The 12,414-nt window shown below is 42.4% G+C and overlaps 1 protein-coding gene across 1 annotated transcript in view; it reads left to right on the top strand.

The window, feature by feature from the left end:
* The window catches only part of DPP4 (dipeptidyl peptidase 4), an 87,060-nt gene that overhangs the window by 39,637 nt on the left and 35,009 nt on the right, over positions 1–12,414 (top strand). The window contains exons 8-9 of the mRNA XM_070581403.1: positions 4,630–4,790; positions 6,262–6,374. Of these exons, the coding sequence (XP_070437504.1) occupies positions 4,630–4,790; positions 6,262–6,374 (274 nt within the window). The remainder of the gene's footprint in view (positions 1–4,629; positions 4,791–6,261; positions 6,375–12,414) is intronic.

The following is a 12,414-nucleotide window of genomic DNA, read 5'->3' as shown; positions in this document are numbered from 1 at the left end:
TTCTCTCTCTTTCCATTCTGAATGATAAACATGCCAGGTAGAGTATTCTTGGCTGTAGGTTTTCCCCTTGCAGCACTTTGAGTATGTCACAGTACTCACTTCTATCCTGTAAGGTTTCTACTGATAACTTTATGGGGTTTCCTTGTATGTAACGTGTCACTTTCTCTTGCAGCTTTTAGATTTCTCTCTTTAGCTTTAATTCTTGCCATTTTAATTATAGCAGGTCTCGGTGTGTGCCTTTTTGGGTTCATCTTGTTTGGTTCTCTCTGTACTTCCTGAACCTGAATGTCTGCTTTTTTCTTTTTAGGTTAGGGAAGTTTTCAGCTATTATTTCTTCAAATAGGTTCTCTGCCCCTTTGTCTCTCTCTTCTCCTTCTGGGACACCTATAATATGGATGTTAGTATGCTTGATGTTGTCCTAGAGGTCCTTTAGACTGTCCTTGTTCTTAATTCTTTTTCCTGTTCAGTTTGGATGATTTCCTCTAGTCTTTCATTCAGGTCCCTGATCCGTTCTTCTGTGTCATCTACTCTGCTGTTTATTTCGTTTAGTGAATTTTTCATTTCCAATATTGTATTCTTCACTTCTTACTGGTCTTTTTCATATTTCCCAATTCTTTGTTGAAGTTCTCATTGTGTTCATCTATTCTTCTCCCAAAATCAGTGCGCATCCTTATGATTATTAGTTTGTACTCTTTGTAAGGTACATTGTTTATCTCTATTTTGTTTAGTTCTTTTTATGAGCATTTGTCCTGTTCCCTTATTTGGAATATATTCCTTTGTGTCCTCATTTTGTCTACTTCTCTGTGCTTATATCTATGTATTAGGTAGATCAGCTAGGTCTCCCAATCTTGGAGATGTGACCTTATGTAAGAGATGCCTTATGAGGCCCAGCATTGTGCTTCGCTCTCGTCACTAGTTCCAAATGTTCCAGGTGTGTCCCCCATGTGGGCTATGTGGGACCTTCTGTTGTGGCAGGGTTGCTCTTACTGTGGGTGCATGGGTAAGCTAAGCTGAACCCTGGGCTGGCTGGTTGTAAAGCTCAGCTGCATGTGGCTGCTACATTCACTTTAGTCACTTTATTGGGCAGGGTAAGCCCCAACACAGCTGGCTTCAAGGTCTAATAGTACCTAGCTGCTGTTGCTTTGCTGTTAAGTGAGTCAGGCACCCAGCATGGCTGGTTTCTAGGCTCAGGGACTCACAATTGTTGTAGGCCTCTAGCCTGGAGGCTTTTGTCAGCTCTCTCAGGAGAACAGCTGGATGGGGCTGGCCCCAGGCATGGCAGCACACAATCATTGTTTAAGGCACCAGAAGTTGGGGCAGATCCCCTGTGTGGCTGTTTGAGAAGGCCAGTGGCACAAGTCTACTGCAGCTGACAAGCCCCACTGCCCACAAGCCCACACACTGCGTCAACGCAGTCCTGCTCAGTGTGCACACCCCACCCCGCCAAGGTGGACCCACTTGCCCTGCTGCAGAAGGCCCAGCAGACCCTACCAATGCAGGCCTACAGGTTCCCCAAGGGCTTACTGGTGGGCGGGGCCAGTCCCTAGGGTGGGCTGCCTGCCTTAGCTGAGCTGCATTAAATCATTGCTCTGGTGGGCAGGGCAAACCACTGCGCTAACAGACCAGGGGAAGAAATCTAATGGCGTCTGCCAGTGTCTGTCAGCACGCCTGTACTAGGTCACAATATGGCTGCTGCCAGTGTCTCAGTCCCTAAGGAGGTGGGCCCAACCACCTCCTGCCTCTCTGAGATGCACCCAGAGCCTATCAACTGAGTCTCTTTTACCAAAGGTCTATGCATCTTTCTTTCTTTCTGGTGATTTTGTGTTGGCTTCTGGAATGGGTAAGTCTATGCATGGGTCCTTTAAGAGCAGGCTTTTTTTTCTTTTATGTTCCATAGCTTTTCTGGGGATATTCCCCATTGATTTTAATATCCAGCAAAGCCAGATATTATGGCACTCATCTCAGTTGTGCTGAATTCAAAGGCTGCTTATTGTGGCATAGGTTTCCTGCTCAAATCCTCCACTCCTCCAGGAAAAGCTTCAAACCTTAAGAATGCTCCCAGCTATGAAGCAGTGCAGCTAGAGTGTGATTTGGCTTAGCAGAAAGGTATTTCTGCCTCTTCCACCTCTGTCAGTGTTGTCCCTTGTGGGGATTCTTTTTATCCAGTTTCCAGTTCAGTCTCAGAGGTAATTGTTCCAAAGGTAGTTGTAAATTTGTTGTGTCCGTGAGAGGAGGTGAGTTCAGAGTCCTCCTATGCCGCCACCTACCTATTACTTTACTTTAGTTAATAAGTGTCTTCTTTTTTTGCAAATGGTAATACTTTATCTCCTCATTTGAAATTAAATACGTGACGTTCACTCTTGAGTATGAGTGTAGTTTACCTAACCCAGAGCTGATAATCAGAATTTTTGTGAGAGCAAGGATGAGAAGGGATGGAGAAAGAAATAATTCTGGAAGATGGAGCACTCCTTACCCCCCTGAAGTAGGAGTGTTGACAGTGGGGGTGTGGGTAACAGTGCAATTCACATTGAGTGACAACCACCTGTAAGGTGCTGTGCCCAGTACTGGGGACACAGAGACAAAGGCTACCCAACTGCTGCTCTCAGGGAATTCAGCCCAGAGAGGACACAAAGTTGCTAACAAATAATTGTCATGGAGCTAATTAAGTGCCCTATTCAGGGGAGGACACTAGGTCCAGGGGGTACATAAAGAAGGTCAGAGTGGTGGGACAGGAGATATTACAGGATGGTGAGAGTCTGGGGGTAGGCGGTACCATAGACACCTGTGCTCACAGCCAGCTTTGTATCAGGAAGGGCTGGGAATCTTTTCCTTCCTTTATCGTTCTCCTTTCTCCCTACCCATGGTCCCTTTATTCTCAGGTCTTTGAGTTTGACCAGAAGTAGTTTTATAATAATGACTTTAATACATCATTGATATGGAAAAATATGTTCTGTATTCCAAATAACCACTAATTCAAAACACAGAATGCTGCCTTTACTGAAAAGTAATTTTAAAAAGAATATCCGTGCTGTAATTGTATTCATTTTTTGTAATTGCATCTTGATCTTAGACTAGAACCAGTGGATAGAAGCCACAAGGAATGAGCCATCAACTCAGTATATGAAGAAGTTATTAGTGGGAAGCCCCCTTGACTTGGAATCCCAAGGCCTGTGTCCTAGTTCTTGTTTCTGGCAGTTCACTCAATCTCTCTCAGCTTTAGTTGCCTTCTCTGTAAAATGGGCTATGAACAGACTCACCCAGGTACTTTGTGAAGACTAAATTAGATAAGTGTTGTGTAAATTCTAAATTTCTACATAAATGTAACTCAACGACATAGGTATAAAATAGTCAAAGGGGGAACAGGCTGCCTCACCAAGTAGAAGGTTTTTTGTTACTAAAGGGGCCAAAATAGGCAGGAAGGGACAGTAGTGCACAGAGATAAAAAGCATGGACTCAAACCAGACAAGTTTGGATTCATTCTTGATTCTATCAATTGTTGGCTGTGTGACCCTTGCAAACTATGTATTCTCCTTAAGCCTGCCTGCTCTCTTTGCTCATCTGCACAGTGGGTTATTGTGAAGATCAACTGAGATAATAGATGTCAATTACTTCTCTATTATTATTGGAAACAAGCATTTGGAAGAAACTTGCAAAGAAGCCTCAAGAATCAGAAAAGTAATTGGGATAGATGATTCCTTAAATCTAAGATTCAAGCTCCTATGCTTTTACTTTTACCTCTACACTCAGAGCAGAACATGAGAGTTTGGATTAAGTCTTCATGAAGGACCAGAAGTCTCCATCTAGTCTACTTGAATCCTCCATTCCTGGTTGGTAAAAGAGGTTTTGGCATTTTAAGAACCAAAGGTCAGAAGTCCCATGAGTAGACCCCATAATAAACATAAAAAGGAGCTACCTTTGCCAGAGCTTGAGGAAGAATCTGTCAGTGTTCTGGAAAGCAAGACCTTTCCTTTCATTTGCCTTCCTGTTTGACCCTCTTCTCTCACCCATCAGGATACACACCAGAGCAGGGTGTTAATCCAAGGGAGTCTTCAGTTGCTAGGCTAGGCGATGGAGATGTTTCTCAGTAGGGGTCTCACAGAGCTCCTTGCCATTCTAAATTCCTCCTTTCCACACCTTGTTTGTGCCAAGAGTAGTAAACTCTGGGCACCATATTGGTTTGATAGCCTGGAGCCACACACCACCCACCAGTACCCTGCGGGCTCAGTACAAATTGAGCCCAGTTGGGGAGAGTATGCTGGCATGTTGACTGTTGGAAAATTAGAAAGGAGAATCAGCCCCTTGTGTGAAATTTACTTTTAGTATGTTTTGTGGCATAAATTTAGAGGATTATAAGATAAAGAAAAAAATGTAGAGCTTATATTAAATATTGTGTGCTAAAATATTCCAAAATGGTCCAACGGGTTACTTATTTTTACATTCCAGATCTATCCTTGAAGATTTTATTTTTGTTCATTTGTATTACTCTGATTTTGGAAGCCCAGCAAATGCAAAGTGGTTCATTAGTTGAACTCTACTGTAATTACTAAAGCTAATGAGAACAATATTTTGAATGCCAAAGCCAATTTATCAGCTACTTCTTGTAACAGAACAATTTATGTCTTTTTTCAGAGGAAGTCTTCAGTTCCTACTCTGCTCTGTGGTGGTCTCCAAACGGCACTTTCTTAGCATATGCCCAATTTAATGACACAGAAGTCCCGCTTATTGAATACTCCTTCTACTCTGATGAGTCACTGCAGTACCCAAGGACTGTGAAGATTCCATACCCAAAGGTCTGTGCTCCTGTTCAGATAGTGGTTCCGTGATTTGATGAGAAGAGAATGGTTTCATTTAATCCTTTCCTGCTAATGAAAATATTGTCAGTCTCTCTTCAACAGCTTGCTGTGATTACTCTTGCTGAAGTCAACAGCATCTGGCAATTTTAAAGTATTTTTATTATCCCAGGAAAGAGTGTGATTTAAGGTTTTGTAATTTCTCCAAAAACTTTGAGGAATGACAAGCTGAAAAAGATGGGGAAAATGCTTTTGAAAGAGGTAGGGGGAATGGAAATGTTTAAATGGAGGAAAAGAGAGGCTATAATTGAATCACAAGCTCATCTCATTTGTGGAAGTTGGAATGTGCCCTAGATGAAGTTGAAAAGCTTGGTTATATATCAGGTTGCATTACTAATTAACAGATACATGACTAGTTTTAGTGATTCTATTATAGATTTGGCACTAATGTAAATTTCACACGTCCTACATTTGGAATAATAGTGTCACGTCTTGGTTTTCAAGGCTGTTCTCCCACTCTGGGATGCATGTTTATGAGAATTGAAGAGCTTTATTAAGCAGTGTAAGCTGAGAAAGAGGGGGATTTAGAAAGAAGCCAGGATTCTTCACTGGTATCATAATAATAATGGCCACAGTATTGTCTATAGGAAAATCTCATAGTAAAGTGGTTTTCCTATAAGCAATTTGGGAATAGGGACTTTTATTTTTACCAACTCACTCAATTTGCTTTATGAAGAGCTGCCATTTTAGGAAGACAGAGGAAGTTAAAAGAAAAAAAATCAGAGACTAAATATGGAGATGTATTTTCAGTGGAATGTTATTTTTTGATGAGTGAAACTGGCCAAAAAAACGCCATAAAATGTACTCGCTAAAAATATCATATTATTTCTAACTAATTTGTCAATTGAAAATGTATGTGTATATAGAAAAAGGTTTCATAGATTTCTGTCATAATATTGATTGTAAAGCTCCAATGTAGTGAACTTGAATTTGGTGTGGAAATGATGGCTTCCTAATTAGCATTACTGGCTCTCGACTCAGGTAAACTAGTTTTCCTTGTGGACTGTGTCTTTGGCTGAACTCAAGGTATTCTTCCTAGTGGTCAGCCATCAGACTTCTTGTCTTCTGGAGTCAGGGTGTATTTGCAAAATAATAGAATTGATTTTAAGAAGTTTATTCTTGTTTTCATGAAATACGTCAATTATGAACGTTCGTTATTTAAACAGGAGTGCTTTGGGTCTTCAAGTCATATGTACATATATGTCAAATCTATATATTTTTTTGCCTGAGCATGGAAAGGTTGTATTTCGTGACTCTCCATTATGTTCATTTTATCTATCTTAAATTGTTTAACTGTGTCTGACAGTTATAATTTCATGGGGGTAATGCAGACATTTTTGTGCAGCTTTAAACTTGTGCAATGATGTTATATTTTTTTGTCAATACTAATTCCATGATTGTTTTTTCCTAGGCAGGAGCTGTGAATCCAACTGTAAAGTTCTTTGTTGTAAATACCGACACTCTCAGCCCAGCCACTAATGCAACTTCCGTACAAATCACTGCTCCTGCTTCTGTGTTAATAGGGTAAGACACTTAACCCAAATGTAAACAGTTTCATAGCTCTCAGTTTCATAGAGAACTTTTAAAAAATGAATGGCAGAATCATTGGTAGCCTCCCATTGTGTCACCCAAGCTGACAGTCATTCATTCTTTCATTCAACCGCTGTTTGTTGAGCACTGTTTGTTGGTGGTGGGGTTGCACAATGAACAGAGCAGCGACAGTCCCTGATGTCATGGAGCCTACACTTAAGGTGGGGGAGACAGACAACAACTAGGTAAATACAGAAAACTATAACATGTCAGGTGGTGATAAATGTGAAGACAGTCAAAGCAGGGCAGAGGTTAGGGTGATGGTGGAGGGAGGTGAGGGAAGCCTTCTCTGAGATGACCTATGACCAGTGATATGAAGAAAGCGGGCATCTAGCTGCATGGATAGCTGGGGGCGCAGCATGAAGCAGAGGAAGAGCAAGTGCAAAGACCCTGCAGGGGGAACATGTTTGGTACATTAGAGGACCTGCCGGGAAGCCACAGTGACTGGAGCTGTCTGAGTGAAGAGGACAATGATAGGAGTAAGGTCAGGTCACAGGGGGCTTTGCAGATCCTCGTAAGACCTAGAGAAATTCAGGGAAACTGCAAATTAAATTTAGGGAGCCTCATGTCACTGCTGTGCCTCAGGATGTCACATGCTTAAATAATCCTTGGTGGTTTGAAATCCTGCCATTGAGCACCCTCAGCCCCCCGCTGTTTTCCTGTAAAGATCACCATGCTGCATGCAATTGATCACTATCAGGTAGCTCTCTATTCATTTCTGTTATTTATGTTGATTTTGTTGTTGCTTTTAAATAATAACTAGCATGTATTGAGCACTCACTATGTGCCAGACACAAGGCATTATCATGTTTTATCTTATGAATCTTTAAAGTAACTCTCTCTCTTTCCAACAACTATTATTATATGACTGTTTACAGATAAGAAAATGAGGCCCAGCAGCTAAGAAAATGACCAAGTAGGAGTCTATATTCAAACCTGTCCTTCTGTCTTGAAAAAAAGAGTGTGTCTGCTAGGTCCCTCCCTCTGTGTGAATTCAGCTGGTGCTCTCAGATTCCTGAAGCTGTCATCAGAGCAAAATGGAAGCGTCCACTCTCTCAGGGTTGCATTACCACATCACGCATGCTATAGGCTTTGCTCTGTGATTATTAATTCATTGACTTGGTTAGAAATATCTATATTAACCTATTCTTTCCGGGGGAAAATCATTTATTGGTAAATTAAAAAAAATTATTTTTCCTGAGTTTGTCCAAGGGTATAAAAATCTACCCAGAAGTTCAAAAATCTGCTGTTTGGTCCTGTCCAGGCATCTCTTCAATCAACATTGATTGAGCACCCACTGTTTACACTCACAAATGTCCACAGGACTGAGCTTCTGCCCTTCTAGCACTTGTGATCGGGTAGAGGACGTAAAACATTCTGATAAATGACTGCAAGAACAAATATGACTGAGGTAGAAACAAAGGCTGGAAGCATTCTAAAGGTGGGGAGAGGAGTTTTCCATGACCCCAGGGGTCAAAGAAAGCATCCTGGAGAAGGTGGAGGTTGAACAGGTAGCATCCCAGCAGGGCACAGTGAGAGCAAAGTACTGAAGTGGAGGGAGCCCGGGGCGTGCGCGGGGCAGTCCAGGAAGAGTCCCGCAGGGCGTGGTGTGACCTCTTGATCTACAACCAATATCTGTCCACAGGGAGGATGAGCCATGAGGTCCTGCTCTGAAAAATATGAGCTCCGCAAAGGGTTGTAGATCTCGCCAGTGGTTTGCAAACTTTTTTAAGGATCCAGAAACCTTTGTTTGAGTGAGCTATAACACAGAAGTGCAGTGCCAGAAAACTAACAGAAGATTGGTTGCAGGCCCAGTCCTTGTCACCTTGCTCCCCCGAGGAGTCTCAGGAAATTAGACAGAAGCTGTGGGGGCTCCAGAACACACTCAGAACACCACTGTGAGACCAGATAAGAGAACTGAGGCTCGGAGAGGTAAACTCAGTGTGCTCTAGGTCAGCCAGCAAGTTAGCAGTGGGAGCTAGGAATAGGACAGAGGCCAGAATAATTGAATAATCAAGTTAGAATGTATTGAGTGCTCCCTATGGGCGGGGACTGTGCTTGGCGCTCTGCTAACATCTCATTTATTCCCTACACGCTCCCTGTGGTCTCATTTTCATGGCCATTTCACAGATGAGGAGATGGAGTCTTCCCCACGTAGAACTCACTTTCCAAGGCACAGTTGTGAATTGCTGAGCTCAGGAAACTGAAGCAGTCCTAGGGACTTAGTTTTTGCCTGATAGAAGTGAATCATTAAGTCTGTTTGTGGTTCTTTATGCCACCCTCATTGTAAGGGCTGCCTGACTCATGGGGATATTTTGTGTGGAACATATTTAAACCAAGGAATCGTTTTTGGAAATGCCACAGGAATGTGTTGTATAGGGAATTGCAAATCCAGCTTTGCTCTCTGTTAACACCAGTAAGAACACAGCTTATCTGAAACCAGGTTCACGGTCCTCTCTGGGAAAATGTTCTAGTACGTGGTGATGCTCCATTTTCTGGCCTCAAACAAAGATCCAGCAAGGCTGAGTTAATCTACGCAAGTGATACCTCTTACTAAACTGCCCGGCACACTCTGATATGTCACCTAGCAGTTCACTAGTTCCTAGAATTTGAGGCCCTGCCAGGATCAGCATGTTACTCCCTCCTCTGCCCTTGTGCCCATCACTAATTTTCCCGTTAGGCCACATCGTCCTTTCATCACAGAACTTCCAGCAGGTGAAGTTCTCCAGGAGGATAAGGTTGGTTTGTTGTTTGTTAGGAGTGGTATCCTCTGACAACAGTGAGAAGGGCATCCAGGTCACTCTTCCAGCGACTCGGACATGACCCTGAATTAGGGTGAGCCCTCCTGGCACCCTCATTGATTTAGAGCTCAAGTTGACTAGATTCGTTAAGCTGATCATTTGTAGTGACTACTCATAAAGGGAATTTGAAAGAAAACGACATATCATGTAAAATTATAAATTTCCTAAGTGTTTTATTTAGAGCATTGCTTCACATTGCTGAATCGAAGACAAGTTCTGCAGGTAGGGGCCAGTCCTATAATATCTTCAGTACCCAGCTGGGTGCCTGGGACATAGCAAGTGCCCAATCAATATGTGTAGGATAAATGAATAGATTAGTTGATGGATGGATGGATGGATGGATGGATGGTTTACATATGTTATACATGTGACTTTGTGTGTGGAATAGGAGTTTACACAGCCAGCACCAAAAATGGCTTTCGAAACAACTTTGCCTAGCAATCCCTCTTTTCCGCCTCCTCCCAGCCATCTGCAAATTCTGTGGCTTGAAACTAGAGAATTGGGGAGGGTGTGTCGTACTGAGATGACCCCACCCAACATCTGCTGAAAGGCTTCCGGGCTTATCACACCCAGTTCATGACCTGCTCCACCCTGTTCTGTTTGCTCCTGAGGGACACAATAGATAAAGACTTGCTATGTCTCCTCTGAATGGTTGATGACCCTTGGTCTATAAATTAGGGACTTCAGGGCCTGGGATTGTCACACAGGAGATAAATGTACTGGACTGAAATCCCCTGGAAGCTAGTGACACAGGCAAGAAAGGAGGCAGTTTAGGAATTCACATGCTATGGGTACTGCATCCCTCAGATCTGCTCCATCTCACCCCACCCATTCCTCTCCTCTCCTCAGTGATCTGTCAGCAGACCTGGGAGGGCTGGCATCCCTATCAGAGCAGAGGGTGGCATGGAGCCCACGGCCAGCACTGGCAGAACGCCTGCTTCCTTGGGTGATTCACTGAATTAATCAGTCCACCGTCTGCAGTGGCTCTTAGTAGCAGTTTTCTCTCCAATATTCTTTTCAGTTAGTAATGAGTACCTTATTTTAAGTGTCCTCAATATACCAAAAAAAAAAAACATTTACACAAATTAGAGGAATTAATATCACTCAACAGACATTTATTAAATGCCTACTGTTTGCAAGGCAATAGTCACTTTACAACAGGATTCTCTGTACTATGACTTTCAAAAGCAAATCTTTCCCAGTGCATTCAAAGATGATTTGCTGTATAAAATTCAGTTTTTCAGTTTACACACTCTCTAGGAATAAATAGATTGCATAGAATGAGGAATTTTATCCTGAAAAGAAGCAAGAGGGTGAAGCTAGCTAGTAATATCTACCAGAGGGATGGGTGGAGATTCTACAGAGGGAGCGAGGGATTGGGAGCAGAAAATCTGAAGCCAACTGCTTGGTTTGAATCATGGCTCCAACACCTTCCAGTGTGTGACCTTGGGCAAGTTACTTAACTTCTTTCTCCTTCTGTTTCCTTCTCTGCTAAACATGAACTCTTAGCATTCCTACCCCACAGGGTGGTCATGAGCTTTATGTCAAGCACTAAGGACAGTTCCCTGCACATAGTAGGCTCCACATGGGTGTGAACTCTTATGATTATGTCCACAAATTACTTCATTACTTTAGTATTAAAATCAACCATATTCCCCTTAGACTAATCCTGTTCCAGCAGTTAGAAGAGCTTGTTGAATCACTATGTCTAACCCAGGATAGGCAGTCACTGGCTCAAGGAAAGCCCAGGCTGTCTTCAAGGCCCCTCCTCCTTCCCTCCCCCAACCATTATATAACCAAAATCTACTCAATATTTGCCTTTCTGTTTTTGCAGAATAAAATCGGCATGTAGTGCAAAGTATAGTTGATGATCCTGCTTGTTGGATTTTTCTAGTCTTAAGTGGGGACTTAAACCTTTCAGTAAAAAATACAATTAAGCTATTGGTTTCCTTGTATCTTTTTCATGACTCACTGATACCTTGGCCTGGCATAATCTTGACTCAGGGCTGAGATATGCACCCTCCTTCTGTCTCCACTTAATTCTACATCCTAAAGAGAAACTGTGATTGAAGAGAAGTATGTTTATATGAGAATTCAAAATTAACTGTCTGCTCCTCTGGTGACCCGCCTTCACTGAGGCCTCCCAGGGTGCAGAGTACACCCGGCCTGTGGAGAGTGACAAAGGTAGTGGGGGATATGAGTTCATGAACCTTTGATCTAGGAATGGGCAGGAAAGATGCCAGGTGCATGTGAGTTTTCTGGCAGACTTCCCAAATTCCATTCCTCAGTGTTTTTAAATGAGGACGTTACTTTTATATGTCTGATTTCTGAACCTGAAGCATAATTTATGGCTTCTAGTACATAAAGCTACTTAGTACCAGGTAACCCCTCAGTCATGTTAAAGAGTTTTATTCCCCCTTCATCTGCCCCTTTCCCGCACTGGGACACTTTAGAAAATGAGAAAGCTATTTCTGGAGCTCACGTTCCTAATCGATATCCATGGAACCCTTGGAAAATGTGTGTGGAAAGGTAAATGATTTTCATCAGATATACAAAGGGTTTTTGACCTAGAACACTAAGAACTACTGGTATAGAACAGGGGTTAGCACACCAGGGCCCAAGACCAAATCCAGCCCCCCGCCCGTTTTTGTATGGTCCTGCAAGTAAGAATGGTTTTTACATTTTTAAGCGGTTGGGAAGAAAAATCAAAGGAAAATTAATACTTCATGACATGTGAAAATTATATGAACTTAAAATCTCAGCATTTCATTGGTACCCAGCCACACTCTCCTTACATATTGTCTCTGGCTGCTTTTGTGCTGCAAAGGCAGAGTGGAGTCATTGTGACAGACAGCACGTGGCCTGCCAAATTTAAAATATTTACTGTCTGATCCTTTACTGAGAAAGTTTTCTGACCCCTGGTCTAGAAAATTAATTTCAAAAAATTTTATTTTCTATCTTGTGTTTCATTCTTCCATTTCCTTTGCAAGTTTTTATTTCCTATCCTCAATAAGATTTATTTGCCTTTCCATTTTCTCATTTAATGTTGTGCACTGGGTACAACGCAGAAGAGTTAGATGAGCTGAGGCACCCTTGCTCCTGGGCAAGCAAAAAAGTAGTCACACTCTCAGACCCTGCAGCTGCGCAGTTGGTGACAAGCACCATAAAGCTGG

Source organism: Equus przewalskii, chromosome 17, assembly GCF_037783145.1.
Source record: "Equus przewalskii isolate Varuska chromosome 17, EquPr2, whole genome shotgun sequence".
Classification (NCBI taxonomy): domain Eukaryota; kingdom Metazoa; phylum Chordata; class Mammalia; order Perissodactyla; family Equidae; genus Equus; species Equus przewalskii.
The sequence above is the reverse complement of the archived record's forward strand: the minus strand, read 5'-3'. Positions and strand labels throughout refer to the sequence as shown.